This window comes from Pipra filicauda, unplaced genomic scaffold (genome assembly GCF_003945595.2).
Source record: "Pipra filicauda isolate LSUMZ 115617 unplaced genomic scaffold, ASM394559v2 scaffold126_size2276778_pilon, whole genome shotgun sequence".
Classification (NCBI taxonomy): Eukaryota; Metazoa; Chordata; class Aves; order Passeriformes; family Pipridae; genus Pipra; species Pipra filicauda.
This window is the reverse complement of record NW_024103729.1, coordinates 1674495-1695552: the sequence shown is the minus strand read 5'-3', so window position 1 is coordinate 1695552 and position 21058 is coordinate 1674495. Positions and strand designations below refer to the sequence as shown.

The following is a 21058-nucleotide window of genomic DNA, read 5'->3' as shown; positions in this document are numbered from 1 at the left end:
CGCTGCCCTCAGCGCGGGGCCCGGAGCCTGCGCAGTGCGGCGGGGAGCGGCCTCCCGGCCCGGCCCTGCCCTGCCCGGCCCTGCCCGCCCTGCCCCGTGCCCGCCCGCCCGCGGGGTGACCGCGCTGGGGTCACTGCCCCGCTCCCCGCGGGGCCCGTGGGCACCGGGGACCGCGCCGCGACAGCGCCCCTCCCGCGCCCGCATGGGCCTGGCCGAGCCATGGCCGCCCTGTACCAGAGCGCGGACCCCTCCGCCTCGGCCTCGCCCAACAAGCTGCTGGCGCTGAAGGACGTGCGGCAGGTGAAGGAGGAGACCACGCTGGACGAGAAGCTTTTCCTGCTGGCCTGCGACAAAGGTACCGGCCCGGCCCCCCCCCGCGAGGCCTTGGCCGCTCGCCCCGAGGGCCCGAATCCCCCCTGCCCGCCGGCGCCGGGGGTCAGCCCCGCCATGGCCGCGCCTGTTGCCGGGGGCGGCGGGACCCCCGAGCGGGTCCGGCCCCGCCGCCTCCCGCTGTCCCAGAGCCAGCGGCCCCGGGTCCTTCTGCCGGGAAGTAACTCCTGAGGGAGTTCGGTTTGTGCCAGAGCAATTCGTAAGGTATTTATTTGCTGCGTTCGCTGTTAGAAGAGCCTGTGCGTGTGGAGCTGCTGTAAAATCGGGGCTTATCTTAACATCACTGCAATAAGCGCGATCGATATCCTGCGATTTGTATCCGTGGTTATGGACGGGCAGAGATTTTCCTTTCTAAAATATGCTTCTTTATGCCTGTATTTAGTTACCCTCGAGTAGAAATATGGTCTTAAATAAAACTGATGTTAACACGTCTGAAATGTTGGGACTCTGAGATTGGCTTTTACCGATGTGCTGCGCCGCCCTTCGTGCTTGGTTCACAGGCACGGCTGCGGGGTGTTGACATGTGTGCTGGCCCTGAGTTTAGGTTTGCTCGCACCCGTGGGAGTATTTCTGCGGTGACATCAGCCAGCGAGCTTAGGAACTGTGCTCTGCCCGTGAAGGCTGTCCCGAACATCGGATGAAGCCACAGCTTGCTCTCTTAAGTATGAGCAGGGGCTGAGGGATCTAAAATGATGCATGGTAAAAAAAATGTAGAAAACCTAGTTGTCCATATAACAGCTGATTCAGTGCTCTTGAAGGCTCTTTATGTATTTTATTCCACGTAGAAGTATTCTATATATACTTCTGTAAGTATGCTACACTAAGGTCTGTCTTGATCATGGTCTTCTATGCTGCAAAATAATGGGTTACCCCTGAGACAGTTTTGAAAGCTACCCGTGCTTTTGTGTGTGTTTGGAACTAAGGGCGTAGATGAAGTACTTATCTATTGCTTTCCTGAAAAGACGTAAATCTTTAGTTTTTTGCCTGATGAGAGAATGCTTATTTACCTTGACTTTTTGCTTGTCTGTCAGTGTCTTGTTGTCAGCTATGGAATGCTGTCTTGTTTGTGGGTAGCTGGTACTTAAAATGTTCACATGCTTTATGGTAATACAGAATGATATCCGTGCATTACTTGTGCAGGTGACTATTATATGGTTAAGAAACTCCTGGAGGAAAACAGCTCGGGGGAAATGAACATAAATTGTGTGGATGTGCTTGGACGAAATGCTGTTACCATAACCATTGAAAATGAAAACTTGGACATACTGCAGCTCCTTTTGGATTATGGCTGCCAGGTATACAACACGTTATTGAAAATTTTCTGTGTAGTCATATATGTTCTCTGTTAATCTGTCAGAATTTGGAAGGGAATACAATCTGCCTTTATAGGCAGTTCAGTTCTTTTTCCATTTAATAATTGCAAAAGTGGGCTTTTTCCACAAAATTTTACTTTTTTGTAAGTATATATAAATGTATAAGTAACATTTTCAGTCATATGAACAAGTCTGAATTTTATTTTAAATATTATTCCTGTTGCAGATAAAATGCATGCATTATCTTTAAGCAAAATAAACAGTATATAGTCAGTGCATCATGTTAAAAGTGTAAAATGCAGATATCCCTTTGGCTATGAAGTATAATAACTTTTTAAATGGTAACACGGAAAAATGCACATTATATTAGCTGATTTTAAGTTAAGACAAATGTGCATTGCTGCAAGTGCTTTCTTATTAAAGTTGATCTGTGCTTGATGGCAGAATAGTTCCCTGCCAGCAATGCTTCCTTAACTGTATGCAGCATCTCTGCTGCTGCTGGGAGAGTGGAAGCTATGATGGCTTAAGTAAGACAGGGAGAAGTAGCATTTCTTACTACATTTTTTGATATTGGGCATGAATAAAACAACAAGCTTTCCCCTCCCTGGATCAGTGGCAATAATAAAAGCTGTGTCTTTTATTTTTTAAAGTGAAAATTTGAATTTTTGGAAGTGAATTAAAAAGAATAATATCAACTGAAGGGAAAATGAAAAGCTGCTTAGCTCAGCTTAGGAGAAGTTGCAGAAGGAGTTACCAGCCAAGAAGAAAAAGCTACTACAAATGCAGGGCTGAAGTATCTCATAGGCCCAAGCTGTGTCACACAGACACTTGCTTTTAACGTTTTTAGTACCACAGGAAACTGTCCCTTAGAACTTGATTTTTGCAAGTATTCAGCATCATCTTTGCTGGAAAGCAGTTTCTGCAGTTTGTTCTTTTGCTGTTTGTGCAATGAAACAAATTGTCAGTGAGGCTCTGTGAACTCCTGGAATGACAGCCCCCATTTGTATCCTGATCACTGGCCTGGTAATAATGCAGAACGTTGTTTTAGTACTTGAAATATGAATTTAAAATAGTATATTAAAAAATGCAGTTTGCCTTGCATTTGACTCTTTCTGCTGTTTTAAGTTACTGCTGTTTTCACATATGATTTGTTTTCTTTCCTTAGTCATCGGATGCACTGTTGGTGGCTATTGACTCGGAAGTGGTGGGAGCTGTGGACATTCTACTTAATCATCGGCCCAAAAGATCCTCCAGACCAACCATTGTCGTTGAGTGTTGTTAGTCCTTGGTTTTTGGTTGGGGAGTGGGGGCTATCTCATTCTGGGTAGCTGGGGTATTTAAAACAATGTTCTTAAGTTCTGCATCTCCGAGGTGATAGAACCTGGACACTGAGGATCATTTTTGTAGCCTGATTTGTCTGAAAGATAGAATACATTGTTTTGCTTTATGGCCTAAGGAATACAGCACCTTTATACCTGCCAGTGCTAATAGGTGCCTAGTTTGGAAGAGAATGAAAACAGTGGTTATAAATCTTTTCTTGTAGCCTGTTTGCGAGCTGGTTAGCAGCCTTGACCTAGAAAGGGTTTATTCATGTATTGAAGCTTCATAGATTTTTTGAGCAAATCTATAAATGTCAGATCTTCACCTTGAAATTAATCACTTGAAACTTAACTTGGCAATGCTTAATTGTCAGAGAACTTTTAAAAGTATACAACTAGAGGTGGAGGAAGGGAAGGAATAAGGTATTGTGTGACAGAGTACGACACATTCAAGGTATTTTTTCTGCACTTAGTCAATAAAATAATTTTTTCTCATATTACAGCAAGAGAACAATTTTTAATATCACACGTATATTGGAGAAGGCAGACATTGAATGTCAGATTTTCTGTGTAAATAAATCAGAAACATTTCTGTGTCTCTTTCTTAGTATTTATCTGAGAGGTGTTTGAATGTTTTTGCAAATTTTTCCTTCTTGTGTTACGAAACATTGGAAAGCATTTTGAAGAGCAGGTTCACTGTTAAACAGTCAAAAAAACCCTTACATGTAAACAGTGTAGTAGAACTGTGGGTAATAAATTTAGACACTTGCCATGTTTTATTCCAGAAGTTAATGGAACGCATTCAGAACCCAGAGTACTCAACGACCATGGATGTGGCACCGGTCATTTTAGCTGCTCATCGGAACAATTATGAAATTCTCACCATGCTGCTAAAGCAAGATATATCCTTGCCCAAACCTCATGCTGTAGGCTGTGAATGCACACTGTGTACTGCCAAGAACAAGAAAGATAGTCTACGACATTCCAGGTGAGACTCAGCAGTCATAGTCCCTAATAAAAAAATTCTCAGTCCTCAGGTATTGCTTGGGTCAGATTCAGTATGTTTCCTTTTTCTTTTTAAGGTGAAGTTTACCAGTGAATTCCTGTAATACATTGTAGCCCATATTGTGAGAGATGGTAGTTCTTGGAGATGGGTTGTGCTTGAAAAGGCTAGTGAGAAGTAGTGGCTTTTTTTCCATTTTGGTTTTATACTCTTAGTCACTGTGCATATTAAGCTACATGCCTTTCCTTGCTACCAGTTGTGTCTCAAACATTCTGGCTACCTTTGGCTTGGGAGCATAGGGATTATGGAAATAAAATTTTTCTCAAATTACTTAATATTTGGGGGATTTTGAACCAGAATGAGGAGGTAGGTAATTCTGCATCAGGGATTGATGTATGCAAACACTTTTTTTTTCTTTTTTTCTTCAGTATTTTTAAAAGTAGAAAGCTTTTTAATAAAGATTCAGGTGAGGAGAGGGATTTACCAGTCTGGTAAGTATTTTGCCTGGTTAACTTGACAACATGTGTGAAGGTTGAATAAAATTTATATGTAAGAGTTGGGATGAAAAATCACAGAGCTCAAAGATCATAAGGGTACTGCAATTACAATATGCAGTTAATTACTGTGTAATCACTCAGTATGTATGCAAAATACTAAAAAATAAGAGAAGTGAAAACATAATTGTTACTGGTATTTGGCTACTCCAGGCCACAGTCTGGTTTCCATCGTATACCCCATGTTGTCAGCTTCAGTATGAGAAAAGGTGTCAGGGTATCCCAAGCAGACAAAAAATAGAAACATTTGAGATAGCAGCTCTTAGTTTAAACTAGAACAGATAGCATCCTTTTTTTCAGTGTTCTTGAGTCACTCAGTTTGCAAGAGGAGAACATCCCTTCAAACACATTCCCTGATGTTTTTTCTGTGTTGCACATTAAAGCTCCTTACTTCGTAGAATCATAGAATCAACCAGGTTGGAAAAGACCTCCGAGATCATCAAGTCCAACCCTTGATCCAACACCACCGTGGTTACTAGACCATGGCACCAAGTGCCACATCCAGTCTCTGACTTAAAATGTCTGAATTTTACAAATACTCTTACCTTGAGTGATGGCTTTCTGCTGCTGTGCTGATAACAGGGAAAGTAGTGAGGAAAAGAAGAGGGAACCAGTTTGGCCAATTTTTGGTACTTGAGGATTCTAAATATATCATGGAACTGTGTCTTCCGTGACATACCACATTTAATGCTTGTAGTGTCTAATTTTAAGAAAGCAGATTGTTTTGTCTTTCAGCTGCTTATGCAGACCTTTGGAATAGGTTCTGATTTGAAACTGCCAATGAAGTGAAACACCTTCATTTTGCTGGCTGTCCTTCTGTCACAGGTTTCGTCTTGACATCTATCGATGTTTGGCCAGTCCTGCTTTAATAATGTTGACAGAGGAGGATCCAATCCTACGAGCTTTTGAACTCAGTGCAGACTTGAAAGAATTAAGCCTTGTTGAGGTTGAATTCAGGTAGGAATTGAAAATACAAACTAATTTTAATACTTATGAAATTACATGTACAGAAATGTGTAGGCATTAGAAAAGGTTTATTCTTAATTTTTTTTAATTGGAGTGTTTAAACTGATAGACATAATAACAAGTTATATAATATAATTTATGCCTCATTGGTAGTTATTTTGACAGTTTAATGACTTTGAATTCTTTTAGGTGTAGACAGTTCAATCTGTATAGTTGCACCTACAGTTCAAATTTCAGCTCTACTCTGAAAAACAGAAATTATGCTAAAGGCTGACTTATGTGAAAATCACACACCTATTAATCATATCAGTATCTCACCAGTATTCTGCACATTTTTTCCTGTATCAAGATAGAAATATGCAATAACTTGTTTATACTGATCTGACTCATGTTGAGAGTTGTTTAGAGCATTGTTTCTTAAGTTTGCCCCTTATAAGACTTTGAACAGTGCATTTGTGTATATATATATGTGAAATATGCATATATGTGGAGATTTCATATTGAAAATGCTCTATTTAATGAACAAATGGTCAGTATAATTTCATGTTTGAACTATGCAGATTTCTACCATTTTGTAACTTACCAGCACAAAAGCTTTCCAAGAATGTGAAAGCAAGTGTTTATATGAGGTAAAATTCTACTTTCCTAAACAACATGTGAATTTTCTGTGTTTTATCTGCTGGTCTTTCTTAAAAAGAGCTCAATTGTTGCATTTTTATGGTACAGATTGGCACTAAAATGGACTGTGTGCAAGGTGAGACAAGGAAGTCATGTGGTTTCTTTTCCTGTGTTTATTGTATTAATACTTAGTATTCAGTGAATAGAATTTAATTTTCAGATTACAGGAATAAAGCAAAACCCAAAACAACTTCCTGTCAAGTGGCAAGTCCGAGTGATTACTTAGCAGTGCTATGTTTTGTGCCTACCACACTTTCTTATCTCCTGGAAATAATTCTAAGCTTTCATTTTGTATATGAAACTCATGAGATGAGAATTTGTACACTGTAAGTCTGTTTGTCAGTTTTTCTCTAGTGGTCTTGCAAACTAAACTGAAGTGTAATGGTCATGTCACGTGGTGAGAACTACTCAGAGTTGTCTTAGGAGTGCTTGGACCTTGACACATGACTTTTGGGGTGGTTTCTTTTAATTTGTCTGAACATAACAGACAATCCCAACCAAAAATGGGTAGTTAATTATTTAACGGATAATATCAGAACAGCGTAATAGTACGTTCTGCTTCTGTGTCTTTCAGAAATGATTATGAGGAGCTCGCTCAACAGTGCAAAACCTTTGCTAAAGATCTGCTTGCACAAGCACGGAATTCCCGGGAGCTGGAAGTGATTCTGAATCACACATCCAGCGATGAACACGTAGACAAGCGAGGATTGTTGGAAGAGAGGATGAACCTAAGCCGCCTAAAACTTGCAATCAAGTATAATCAAAAAGAGGTTTGTCTTTGCGGTAATTTGATAGACTTTCCATATCATATTTTGCTAGTAATTAATTTAATTTGTTGTTGAGCCTCTAGACATAGAAATGGAAATAAATGTGCAGGAGTTATAGAAGAGATGGTAATACACAGAGTACCAGCATGTAAAACAGGGAAGTGATGCTGCAAGATACTGAGTGTTTCTTCAGTACTTACTGTGGAGAAGAATATGTGGTATTTTCTGTTTTGGAGTATAAACTACTGCTTTTCTATGAACAGCTCTGGTAGTGTAATTATTTGTTCAGATCCTCATTAAGTCCTTGCCTAGGGAGGCATGGATCCTTAGATGCCAAACATGATTTATCATCCTCTCACTAGTCATTAACTGTTCAGCTTTGTCTCAGCCTTGCTGGAGCTGTTCAGTAATTAAGTTGGACCTGTGCTGGTATAACTGAATAGTGCCTCTGTTCCAGAATAGCAGTGCTTTTTATGCCACCAATATGGAACTTATTTCATGCAGTAGATTATTGTCATCTTTGTCCCTTGACAAATTATAACTCTAGTTTTCTGTGCTAGAAGGCAAATGGGTATTTGTGGGATTCCCAGTACAAGGACCAAGGACAGAAAGTTTGCTTTCCATGCAAAATCCATTTTTAGTTAGCATTTGCAGAAGGAGATATAATTCTGTCTGTTCTACTTGTCTGGGTTTAAACTGTTTGTGAAACTGTTGAAACACGTGATGTTTAAAAGGCATAAGCCATAGTTATGGAATGCCCTAGAAGCAGCATTACATATTTCTGGTGTGCATTCAACAAGCACACTAAAGTGTTTCAGATGTTCTTCTGGGTTTGAGCATAGCTTGTTTTTACCACAGTGCTTAGAAAATAACAACTTTTTTCTGTGGTATGAGGAAAGTATCTGCAGAATGTGCTTTATTCCTGGCAAGTTTACTGTAGTGACAGTTTTTATGATGCTTTATAGAATATTATGGTAACAGCAAGGTTCTTTGATTAAACGACAGACCATTCTCTGGTGAAATACATTGTTTTGTAACTCACGCAGATAAGCACCTGAAGTTTAAAACTATATTTGCATAATATACATAATTTTCAGGACAAACTTGCCTTTTTTTGAGGGATTGATATGTATAACTTACTCTGATGTAAAATTAACCCTGCTGAATAGGGCCATAGTGATTTTAAGAACTCATATGTATAAAACTGCTTGACCACTTTGGTCCTCATCTTACAATGTTTTGTGTTTTACATTGTACATAGTGTTCAACAATAACAATATCTTATTCTTAGAATAATGGCTGGTTTTATGCATAGTGGTTCCATCATCATCATCATGGCTAGGCTTCCATATTGCTTTGGTATCTTACGAGATAATTATTTCAAGTTGATATTCTTGCCTTTTCTTGTTAATTGGTATCTACACATAGTTTGAAAACTAATAATGTAAATTAGTAATGTGTAGTAAGAAACCTGAGACTGGTTTCTTGTTTGTTTCTCCCCCCAGTTTGTTGCCCAGTCAAACTGCCAGCAGTTCCTGAACACGGTGTGGTTCGGGCAGATGGCCGGCTATCGCCGCAAGCACACCTGCAAGAAGATCTTGACTGTTTTGATGGTTGGCATTTTCTGGCCAGTTCTGTCCCTGTGTTACTTGTTAGCTCCTAAATCTCGAGTTGGTCGAATGATTCACACTCCTTTTATGAAGTTTATTATTCATGGAGCTTCATATTTCACGTTTCTCTTATTACTTAATTTGTACTCCCTTGTCTACAATGAGAATAAGAAGAATACAATGGGACCAGCCCTTGAGAGAATAGACTATCTTCTGATAATCTGGCTAATTGGTAGGTGTGATTTGAGTGTATTGGAAGACAATTGCTGATGTTGATGGCACAGTAATGACTTGTGTAACCTTCTTAGGAAACCAGCATGTTATTCATGTTGTATATGTTTATGTCTGCATGCATACCCCATCTTAGTCTAATTAATTGAAGGTGTGCATTTACCTCGTGCTTGTTTTAAAACACAGAAACAAGTAGTATTTTCTCAAGGTATGGTTTTCCATTTCTGAATGTCATTGCCACTGATTATCATAACTACTGGAAAGGCTGCATGTCAGTTCTGGTTGATGCAGCAGAGGGAGCACAGGTATCATTTTTGTTGAGTTCTCAGGAACTTTCAGTTGAAAATTCATAAAACTTTTTACCATATTTTTGGTTGGATGGCATGTGTTTGTTTTTACATTAAAATTTACCTTAATGTGATGATTAGATATGTATCATTTGTTTGACCAGACTCATAAGAAGCAATGACATGGTAAAAAAAAACAACAGATTTTTTATCTAAATAGTTCTGGGTGATTTATTTGATGTTTTAGGGTGGGGTTTTTTGTGTAATGGTGATTTCTTTCACTGTTGAGCTACATGAAAAATGTTGAGTAGTTCATGCAGATTTTGGAAATACTCAGTACCCCCCACAAACACAGGCAGGTCTTAAAGCTTGAAAACTTCAACTTTTGAATGCAAAACAGATTCCTCTTTTACTTTGAGATTAAATATCTGATTTTAGAAATGATTTTGTTCCATCAAATCTACTGTAGATGAAGTGTGTCCTTAGGTGGTCTTGACTATAAACATTTTATTTTCTTCGTGTAGCATTCTAATGTGGATTTCAAGTAAGATTGAAATATGACCTCTGAGCAACATAATCATTAAAATTGGGTTACTTTTCACATTACTGAATCTTAACAGATTTTTAAAATAGTAATTGCATTTATAGCTTAAATGCTTTTTTTGTAATGACATATTGTACTTATTATTTACAAATATTCAGTAAGTTGAAAAATAATGTATTTAGAAAATGTGTTACAAAATCAGCTGGAATAAAAAGAACCAAGTAACAAGGATTCACCATATTCCATTTTCCGAATGATATTCCATAGTTCCATTAAAATGCGTTCTAAAAACCAATGTCAAAATGGCCACAGCAGAATTTCTAACACATAAAGTTAGTAGTAAGTTTTGTGTTCTTCTAGGTTAACTTTCAAAATCAAGAATAAAGTAATTTTCTAATTTATTGAGCGTAAATCATACAAGTGTCTTCCACAGGAAAATAAAGCAACAGAACTCCAGTTCTTGTGTGTGTAAATAACATCACCTGTAGCATCTTCTCCATCTCCTTTTACTGATTCTGTAACAAATTCACTGTAAAATACATGGTGATTGTATGTAAAAAAATATCTGTTCAGTACAATGGCTTCACTTCCCTGGGTTTTTCTGTTTTTCCTGCAGGAATGGTGTGGTCAGATGTTAAGAGACTCTGGTATGAGGGTTTAGAAGATTTTTTAGAAGAATCCCGTAATCAGCTTAGTTTTGTCATGAACTCCCTGTATTTGGCAACTTTTGCCCTCAAGGTCGTTGCCCATAACAAGGTGAGCACTTGTCTTCATAGATCCATTTCTCTGAGCACATCTGACAGTAGTGCAGTGCTGCACAGTGCAGGAAGATGTGTTACATGTGATGTCTTGGCAGCAGCAGGTTGTGGTGAAGGGCACAACATTAGCAACAGCCCTACTATGTGGGTACAGCTCAGGCTTTGGAGTTAAATGTTCTATGAGGTATATGCCATGTAGTTGTCAAGACCTCAGGTCTTGTTGCATCTTGGAGAGAAGTTGATGAGGCAGATAGGAGTTAGACATGTCCGAGTACTTGGAGACCTCAAACAGAGCTACTGTCTTCCTTGTAAGAACTGGCTGGTCTTCCAGGGGCTTGATTTTTGTTCAGGGAAGTGCATTTCACCTGATGTGGCATTTGAGCTTGCCCGAGTCCATAGTACCATACAGAAAGCTAAGAGTAATCTCTGCATTTGGATTGCCTAATGCTATTTTGTTACAGAAAGTTTTATTTAGCTTTTGATTACATATACTCAAATGTCCTAAGTGGTCGTGGGGGGATTTTTAATTGGTTTTTGGCTTGGTGGGGTTGTTTTGGTTGGAGTTTTTTATGGTAGTAAGGATAAAAGCCCCGAGACCATAGAGGAGCCTTGTCTTTCTCTATGAAAAGCCATCTGGATTTGGTTGAAGATGTGAGTTTTGCAGACCATCATTGCCATTCTGTTGCATGTGTTGTTTGCCACACAGCATATGGCAAGCTGCCAGACCAATTGAATGTGACAATTTTAGCAAAATTCAAGCCAGTGCAGTAGCACCATTATTTTATCTTGCAAACTGTAAGTTGACAGCTGTCTGGCAGTTGGGAGGGAAATAAACTGGTTTAGTTCTTCCCAACTTGGTGTTTGGCTCATTTCCCTATCCTTGGATTGATTCAGAGACTGGTAATCACTTGGAAAGGAAGGCTCCATTTCTTGGAAAAAAAAATAGAGGGAGAATGCCATGTTGGGCTGCCTTCCCAGCCATTTGCTTTGCAACCAGCATGTCTCGAGTAGCAGTTCCTTTGCTGAGATAAGAGCCCTTTGCTGCTAATTCGAGTTGTAACCTTTGGGAAGATGCAGGACTCCTATGTAACAGGCACATAATGGTTTTTTTGCCACTGTTATATGACAAAATTTATTTTTATGGTTTATAAATCATTTAGGAATCCAAATAAAAATGTTTGTCTTACATCTTGGGTCCATGTTATAGGCACTTAAGCTGTAAGAAGTAAAGGAAGAGTCTCTGTAGCAGGAGGATTTGTACACATGCAAATGCAATATATGAAAACATGTTTATCCCTGTTTCTTGCCATCTTTATGCAGCAGATTTTTGGGCAAGTTATTTTAAAGCAGCTTTGAGTTCCTTAGTTTTTGAATGTCGATTTTGAGGCAGCAGAAGCTGGTAATATAAATGCTGAGTGCTTTCAGCCAAGCCGAAAGTTGGGATCTGTGGATATTCCATGAATAAGTTGAATAGTAGTACCTAGTGGATAGTACTTGAAGGGTGTGTTTACATCAACAGTTTATTTGTGACTTCCATTCTCCGTAGCCATTCACAAAATCTGTTGAAGGAACCCCAAGTCATAAGTGTTTCTAAAGCTGGTTAAGGTCAGCTGTCACCATGTTGCAATCGCACCTGTGTGTGTTAGTTTTCTTTACAGCATCTTAATGTTGTTTTTGACTGAGGCCTGTTATACACATATGCACATGTTTATGAAGTACATGAGTCCCTGTTTCAACAAAGCATGCAAAACAGAGGAGGCAGAATAGAGGAATAAATGGTTTCAACAAGTGAGTGGCAGAGTTAGGTGTTGAATTTAAATTGTCTGATTTCTGGCTCCCTCTGGAATGCCTTTTAAACTGCCTTTGTCTAAAAAGAATGAAATTTCTAAAAGAGGTGAGACATGAATGATACATGTTAATTTCTTTTATGCTCTTGCCTGTTTTGGAGGCAGAAGTAGGGAGTGGTTCATGGCTGCATTTCTGTATTTGTAATGTCACTGATCTCTGTTTGTCCTTTTCATGTTTCAGTTCCATGACTATGCTGAAAGGAAGGACTGGGATGCATTCCATCCTACCCTAGTAGCAGAAGGACTTTTTGCTTTTGCTAATGTTCTTAGTTACCTGCGTCTCTTCTTTATGTACACAACCAGTTCTATTCTGGGACCACTCCAGGTGAGTATCATTTCTGCCTGAGAAAACATTAAACCTAATTTGCCATCAAGAGTCTTATTGAGAATAAATGAAAAAAAGTTAAGTAGGAAAGTGAAAAGTAGAAAGAAGTGATACTGCATTGAAGTTTGATTTTTTTTTCAATCTCTCATGTAGAACATGATTGAGATGGGAAAAGGTAAGAAAAAGAGTGAAAGACCTTGTGTAGTTCACTTTCTTATGATATTTTTCCATGATAACTGTAATTATACTGTCTTTTTGTTTTCATCTGTTGTAAGCTTAACATACTGCATAAGTGTCCACAGTTTGAAAAGTGTAAGGATCATTTTCTTCTTGAAAGTTGTATACAATAATTGGCTTAACTTCTTATCTCTAAAGAGATGGCTGAATGAGGTGTGTAGCAAGGAAGAGCTATCAAAAGCCTTTCTGGTTTTGTCTGTGATCTCATTGAAGCTGCATGTTGAGTTGTGCACGTTGCTTTTGTTTGAAAAATAGAAATCTCTCAAGAGTATTGAAATAATCATCTATTTATTGGCAGTTATAAGAAGGGAGAACAGGTTTCTTACAAATTCTTACTTGGAATTTGCTGGAGCCTTCCCGTGAGTAATGATGAGAGTAAAAACCCCCACGTTTCAATGACATAATTTTCTGTTATACATTTTAGGTGGAAATGTACTTGCATACTTTGAAAAAAATACTAAAGTCTTGATGTTGCATTAAGCATTAGGCTTGTTGTACAAATTGATTGAACGCTGAAGTCTCTCCACATTTTAAAGAGATTCACTGTTTTATGTGTATATTTATTTATGTACTAGAACTTGCACAAGTTTTTATTAGGAGACTCTGTTATGAAATTCTCCAAGTAAATAAAAACAGTCAACAGTGCCCCATTCAGAGGCACACAGGAGCTTATGTTATTACTGTTGGCCAGTAGGGCTGGTGCAACAACTCCTACAGTATTTTCTGAAAGTAGGTCACAAAGTTCAAATGGTGGTAATCAAATATGGCATGGAAACCCAGCAGTGGGGGTGGGGGAAGGCAGCTACCACGGTCTCTTGGCTATTAGAGTTATTTTTAAGCATTCACTTACTTGACTCATTGGTTAGTAAAACCTATTATAATACAGATTTGTAAGTTGGCTGTGTGTGGTGGTTTTTTATTAACAGAAGGTAGAATAATATTCCCCTAGATTAGATAATTAGATTTCAGATGCTTAGAACTTGTAAATGCTTAGAGAGGGCAAGCATGAATATATGAAGAAAGCAACTGGCATTTGGGATGGGTATTACACTCTGTTCCAAACAAAATAGTTTGGGTGGTTTGCACTTCTTATGTGTTCCTGTTTCATCTACTTTGTCTCTCTCTTGGCTGGGACTGTGTAGATGTGTAGGGTAGATGTTTTGTTGTTGGGATTTGGGTTGGGTTATTTTCCATTAAAGGCTTAGATGTGACCAAAAAATAGGATGGGGATGACAGTCATCCTGACTGATGTGCATATAACTGGTGCACAGCTCTGCTACACTTGCAGGGTCTCCCTGACTGTGACAAACTGTACAGACTCAGGGTGTGCTGTGCTGCAGGGGGGACTCGGGGAGTTCCCAGCAGCATGGGAGGGAGCAGGAGCAGGAGTTCATCTCCCAGTGAAGTTGTACTTGCAAAACCTGAGCTGTGTTACAGTTCTGGACTATGATTTGGTACAGTTTTGATTCATACAGGATTAGGCTTTCCACATGCTGATTTATATAGAAGATTACATTGACCCAATCCTTTTTTATATATTTGCATTCTTTATAATGATATATTGCTCTCAAGAAGTTCTTAGGAACAGTAATTAAATTATATAAACAGTTTATGTTGTGTCTGTGTAAAAATTTATCCTTATGTCAAAAGCAAAGTCTTTTCTGTGTTGGAAAAAGGCATAAGCATATATTGTAACTTTTTTTAAAGATGCTGTTGTACTAATGTTGCGAAGTTCTGTATAGGATATTTTGAATTGGAAACTAATGATCAGAATTTCCTGTCATACCTTCTATACTTTATCCTTCAGTTTTTATGTGCTTACACACACGTTTATTTAAAATCTTACATAGAATGTACAGTAAATTAATACTGTATTCTGCAGATGGGCTTTGGTATACTACTTTTAAAATTTTTTTTATTAGCGATGAATTATGATTCCAAATATTTTGATTAATTCAGTGGCCTTATAAGTATTTTCTTAGCTTTCTATGGTGGCATTTATGTTCACATGCATTTCATTTACTGCTTTTGTCTGTTGTCTTGTGAGTTCCTTACTACCATTGGTACTGCAGATAAATACTAAGGTCTAAATACCATTGCTTACGGTTATATGTAGGATATTAACTTATCAGGTGATGTTAAAACTACTTACATTTTCTTTTTAGTATCTAGAATTTTAGTTTGAAAAATAGTACAAGGATATCTCCTGATTTTGAGATCTGTTTAAGCATGTGAAAATTCAACTTAAATATTTAAAATGTAAATAGATTTTTTTTTTGCTGATTAGAGGCTGAAGGAGAGAATACAAATAATAACTACATGTTTTACTAAAATAGGAAATAAATCTATTTCACAGATTTCAATGGGGCAGATGCTGCAAGATTTTGGAAAATTTCTGGGCATGTTTCTTCTTGTCTTGTTCTCATTCACAATTGGATTGACACAACTTTATGATAAAGGATTTACTGTAAATGAAGAAAAGGACTGTGCGGGTATTTTCTGTGAACAACAGAGCAATGACACATTTCATTCGTGAGTCTGATATCTATAAAATAGCTGATTGTTTTACCCCTTACTCTTTAGTAATTAAACAAAATTGGAATTTTTCAATGAACTTGAATTTTACATTAAAAACTTTTGGTGTTTGCTTTCCCTAACCAGATTTTTGTTTTTCTTGGTTTTGCAGGTTCATTGGCACGTGTTTTGCTCTGTTCTGGTACATATTCTCCCTGGCACATGTAGCAATTTTTGTCACACGTTTCAGCTATGGTGAAGAATTACAGTCATTTGTGGGGGCTGTTATTGTTGGTACCTACAACGTGGTGGTTGTGATAGTATTAACTAAACTCCTTGTGGCAATGCTTCATAAAAGTTTTCAGCTGATAGCAGTAAGTGGTTTCTGATTAATTTCCAATAACTGCTTGCTGTATGTTTGGATTTGTACAAATTTCTTCCTGTGATGTGTAGACTAATCTACAGACCTTCATGGCTGAGCTCTGTCAGTGAGCTCACAAGGGTCATCTTTCTTTCAAATAAGAACTTTTTATTTATTTTGATCCAAATAAAATGGGTGCTTTGCACGTTGAACGTGTGCAGGGCTTTGGCCTGCTGGGAATTGATGACTTTCTTGATACAGTGGCTGTTCAAGATGCTGTTCTTGATATGTGTGGTGCTTTGGCATTTGATAAGGGGGTTATACCTTCATGGCTGAATTTTATACTTACATAAAGTATATAGTGAATTAAAGAGAGTGTACTTATTTTATGTCTTTAATATTATAATATTAAAACAAGCTTATTAAAATACTACGTAACCTATATCTTAAAATGCTATATAACCAAAATTAAATTATGGTCAGTTTACAGGTATGAGAAAATAAAACTTAAAAAATATCCTGTTAATATTTTTGCTTCTTTTCTCTGTTAATGTTTGTGATGCTTTAGAATCACGAAGACAAGGAGTGGAAGTTTGCTCGTGCCAAGCTCTGGCTCAGCTACTTTGATGACAAATGCACACTCCCCCCACCTTTCAATGTCATCCCTTCTCCCAAGACTATCTGTTACCTCTTCAACAGTCTCAGTAAATGGATCTGCTCTCATACATCAAGTGGCAAAGTGAAACGTCAGAACAGCCTGAAGGTAAGGAATGACTGGGAAAGCTCCAGGCTCTGAAGCTGGAGAGGTCCTGCTTGCTAAAATGAAATGTCATAAGGTGAACGCTGCTAAGATTAACACCAACTACAGAATAATGTGTATTGCATCTGAAATATAAATAAGTGGCACCTATTTCTGCTTAAGTAAGGTTCTAATAACTTTCTGGTTTGGGAATTTCAACCCAGTTCCCCCAAAAATAGTCTGGAAAAAAATGCTTTGATTGAATGAAAACACATAGAAACCTCAGGGAAGTATGTGCTAATCTCAAAAATGGTGAGGTTAGAGTATTCTTTGGGGAAGGTAATTGGTTTTAAACACATTACAGAAGTGTCAAAATAAATAACCGAAAACGATCACTGAAGCCTTTCGTTGTTGGGGGGAGGAATTTTTATTTTTTTTTCTTAAATAAACTTTTTTTGTACCCTGTAATTTTGCATACTAATTTTGCATCTTCTTGCTGACAAAAATAGCATTAAATAAACAAACTAAAACACTTCATGGAATTTGCACTGAGAGACATTCAGGACTATGGAACCTCTTAATTGCTCATAGGACAATTACCAAGACAGGTAGATAAAAAAATTTCAGTTTTGATGGTACAGCAGATTATAATTTAAATTTTGCAGGCAGTTTAGATGCATTGTATGTTTGTGCACATCGGCATGTATTTATAAAATAGCTTTGTTATTCATATTTATTCTCTGTATAGTTGTATATAGGCTTTAGGGCTCAAAGTTCACTTTTCCACGGTAAATGTGTGATGTTTGTTTAAAGGAATGGAGAAATCTGAAGCAAAAGAGAGATGAGAATTACCAAAAGGTGATGTGTTGCTTAGTCCACCGTTACTTGACTTCCATGAGACAGAAGATGCAAAGTACGGATCAGGCAACTGTGGAAAACCTCAACGAGCTGCGGCAAGACCTGTCGAAATTCCGCAATGAAATGAGAGACCTGCTTGGCTTCCGCACTTCTAAATACGCCATGTTTTATCCAAGAAACTAAAGCCTAGCTTGTAAACAAGAAGTGTGTACTTTCAGATACCTGTAGGTAAAAGTGCTGCCCTAATTCTGTTGCCAGATCATATCAACGAGATATTGCACAAAAATACATTTCAAAATGCATTTGCATGAGTCGCAGCTGCAGCAGAGTGGTTGAAATAAATGCAAAATCAGATATAGTAATTTTCTTAGGCTTTCAGTGTGTATATAAAATTTGTATATAGGAGTTTTTTAAATGTTCCTCAGAGCGTGGCTGTCAGGTGTCAGAGCTTCATAACTAGCACAACGTCTTTCTTTCTTCTATTTTTGCTGTTTGTTCTTTTTTGATACTTCTTTTTCAAGTTGTGGGGGAAGATAGGCTTTTTAAACAAAAATCCAGCCTACGTTTATTTTTAATAGAAAAGTCAGATATAGAATAATAGAAAATTTCCAGCACAGTTGGAAATTATGTTTGACTGTAGGTTACAGTGCACGGGGAGACTGTATGGCTCTGAAAGAGGCAGTTCTAGTTTTGTATGTTAACGTTGACTGTAACATTTATAGAATACAGCACATCAAGTCATCAAGACTCTTCCCTTTCATGGGAACACTGACATTTTGAACACAAAATAGACCAACTATTTCTTGAATGTTGATGGTTATATATAAGACAATCAATCCCTGCTTGGATTTTTCAGCAGTGCCTCAATAGCACATTTTAATATATGTGCTAAGATTGGGAACAGAATTTTAAAACTAACCTGTGCACATTTAATGTTTGATGTCTTGGGGTTTTAAAATCTGGATAATAAATTATTTGAATTATTAGAACCTGTGATTTAATGAAAGTGAGGTGGAGCACATGAGTGCTGTTGTTTGCAGTGCTGAACAATTCCTGTGAAACATTCTATGCTTGTTTCTGTGAGATCATTGAGTCTGGTCATTGGAGAGATGTACTTCAGAATGGTCTGCTTAACACAGGTTTTACATATCCTACTTTAAACTTTTTTTTTCTTTTTTCCTGTTTTTTACCACAATTGTTGCCAAGCTAGAATTTAGTTTATGTCAGGAATACTATGTTTTGTGAAAACATTGATCTGACTTTGCTTACAATGGACAGTAAGGGCTTTGTGGATTTTCTGTGCTAGAGGGTCCTTTATATGCTTATATATATATATTATTCAAGCTGAAAAATTGTAATTGAGAAATGTGAGATTCCTGTATTTTTAATTACAAAATAAGTATATTTATGACAGCTAAAGGGTTGACTGACAATTTTGTTGTTATGATGGTGCTGTTCTAAAATGGCTGTATGGCCAGAAGGCGCAGGCAGCCAGAGTGGTCTTTGACTACAGTAGATTTGGGGAGATTGATGGAGTGGAGGCTCACACGAATGTTTACTTTTTTGAAGGAATTCTTATAAAACTCTTTCTTGTAAAGGTAATATATTTTCTGTACTATGACATTATGTATTTCTGAACTAGGTTTTAATACTCTGCTTCCAGAAATGTTACAGTCTAGAGGGATTCTGATACTTGATTTCATGTGAATAGGAAGTTAACCTCTTGGTTCAAAGCAAAGAGGATCACTGAGTTTTGTATTTGGACTCAGATCTCATGTCTGGATGATGCACCAACATAAAATCTATGTGCTGTCTGTGTTACATAGATCCAAAAAAGGAAGCAGACAAATAAAAGCTCTTTGAAAAATGTGGTTGTATTAATATTAGTCATATTGCAAACACGTTATATCAGGTACCACATTGAAAGTAATTTGTCATGTCAAGGTAGTAAGTTTAAGGAAGGTAGCTGGTGTCAGTGTGTTACTGCCTTTTTTCCTCCTGGACTCATCCTGTTTGGTTCGTTGAAATGGCATCATCCAGTGCCATGAAGAGATGCTTGAGCTGGTTCCAGACTAGCTAGGCTGGATCCTAGGACCATTATTAGCTGTTTGGCACTGGGCTCATGCTGGTTGGTTGTGGGAAGCTGGGTATGTTGAGAGTATGACTGAAGGAGCTGATGGACTGACTGCTTTTCAGATGTTCAGCAGAGTCACTGAGAGCCAGCTTTGGGGTCATTGTCTTGTGGCACAGTGTCCTACTACAGTGTGGATGTCCTTAAGAAGAACTGTTGTACTTTAAGGCTCTTTTGGGGTGTTTGGCTGGGAACTGGGGGTCCTGGAGTTTTTATTTGTCACTGAAATGCATACCTGTAAAGTGATGGGGACCAGAGAGAGAGGTTTGTTCTCTGTTATACCTTAGTTACATAACATTTTGCATCTGTTTTGTTTGAAAGCTGTTGTAGTCTTCCTGTCTGCTTGGCTGCTAATCAGTACAGAGTGCTAATTACCCAGTCTTGTCTCATTCTGATTTTCCTAGTTCATATGTGTTAAACATTCTATTGCTTTCTTATTTGGCAGTTTAATACTGGCTGTTCCAGTATTGTTGGGGATCCAAGATCTCCTTTATGCCCACTCACAGAATAGTTCTGGACATGCAGAGGAACGAAATTTTAGATGTCACAAAAAAAAGTTTGGAGAAGCTGGAGTTTACTTGGCTGTAGAATTCAGAATGTTCTTGTACAAATGTTAGCGCAAGTCATAAAAGTACTGAGTTGGTTTTTTTAAGCTGAAAAAGGTTGATCTTTATTCCCTTTCATATTAATGTGTGTTTTGTCTTAAAGCTAACTTTGCCTTGATGAATGAAAAATGGAGATGGAAATTTTCATGCCACCTGTATTTGCAACAGAAAGGTCAAAACCACTCATTACTGAAAGTAAAAGCTTATTTTATGTTCTTGCTGAACTGTAATTTTGATTGTTATCTCCGTAGAAATTATTTCAGAAATGGTATTGTGGTTAGATAATTTTCATCCTGTTTGGTTGCAGGTTGGGTTTTAAATGTTCAAAGTTTAGAGTCAACTACAACCTGCTTTCAAAAACTTGTGATAGTTGTTACCTGTGTTTTGTAACCAACTCATACTTGATAAAACTGGCAGTGCTCCGTGTTTCCTGTTCCCTGTTTCAGGCCTACTGCTGCCAGTGCATTGATTTGGGAAAGGAACTGGTCTAAAGGGAATGTTAAGAAGAGCATGCAGGAGCTTTCCTTACCTGCCATTTGGTAGACGAGGAATAGACTGCCAAACCCTTCTTGCCTCACTGGAAAAAGCAGCCTAACAGATGGGCATGTCATCATAAATAAAAATAGATTATTGTAGTTCAGGGTAGTTCTGAGCATGATTTCCACATTGCTCCTCCCCAGGCTGCTGCCAAGAAATGCAGAGAGCACTGTGCATAAAACCCCTTAACCTGCATAGGAATCAATGCTGGAAAATTAAGATTTTAGTTTAAAAGTTAGAAAACTACATCTGCTTTGCAAACAAGTGTTGCTGTCGGTTCCACAGAGAAATGCTGTTTGGTTTGGTCAGTCAGGCGATCTGTGAAGTGGGGTTGCAGCACTGAGCTGTTGGATGTGAGCTGCCAGCACAGCCTCTTTGTACCTCTGTGCCTCCCTCTGGTCCTTTTGTTCCCTGCCCAGCTACCCATAAAGTCCTTGGAACAGATGCTGCTGCACTACTGAGCTGCACCATGGCCATGTCTCTT

General features: G+C 38.2%; 1 protein-coding gene across 2 annotated transcripts; it reads left to right on the top strand.

Annotated features, from left to right (window-relative positions):
• Positions 1–4: 4 nt before the first annotated feature.
• On the top strand, positions 5–20261 carry TRPC1 (transient receptor potential cation channel subfamily C member 1). 2 transcript variants are annotated; one of them, XM_027739600.2, is made up of 13 exons: positions 5–355; positions 1531–1685; positions 2869–2970; positions 3808–4010; positions 5405–5536; positions 6798–6993; positions 8496–8832; positions 10279–10418; positions 12449–12592; positions 15186–15361; positions 15516–15717; positions 16273–16467; positions 17257–20261. In XM_027739600.2, exons 1-13 carry the CDS (start codon positions 220–222, stop codon positions 17482–17484), a joined length of 2346 nt encoding a protein of 781 aa, XP_027595401.1. In that variant the 5' UTR covers positions 5–219; the 3' UTR covers positions 17485–20261. The 2 variants fall into 2 exon arrangements, with proteins under 2 accessions (XP_027595401.1, XP_027595420.1); XM_027739619.2 differs by lacking the exons at positions 5–355; positions 1531–1685 and having other exon boundaries at positions 2873–2980.
• Positions 20262–21058: the final 797 nt, after the last annotated feature.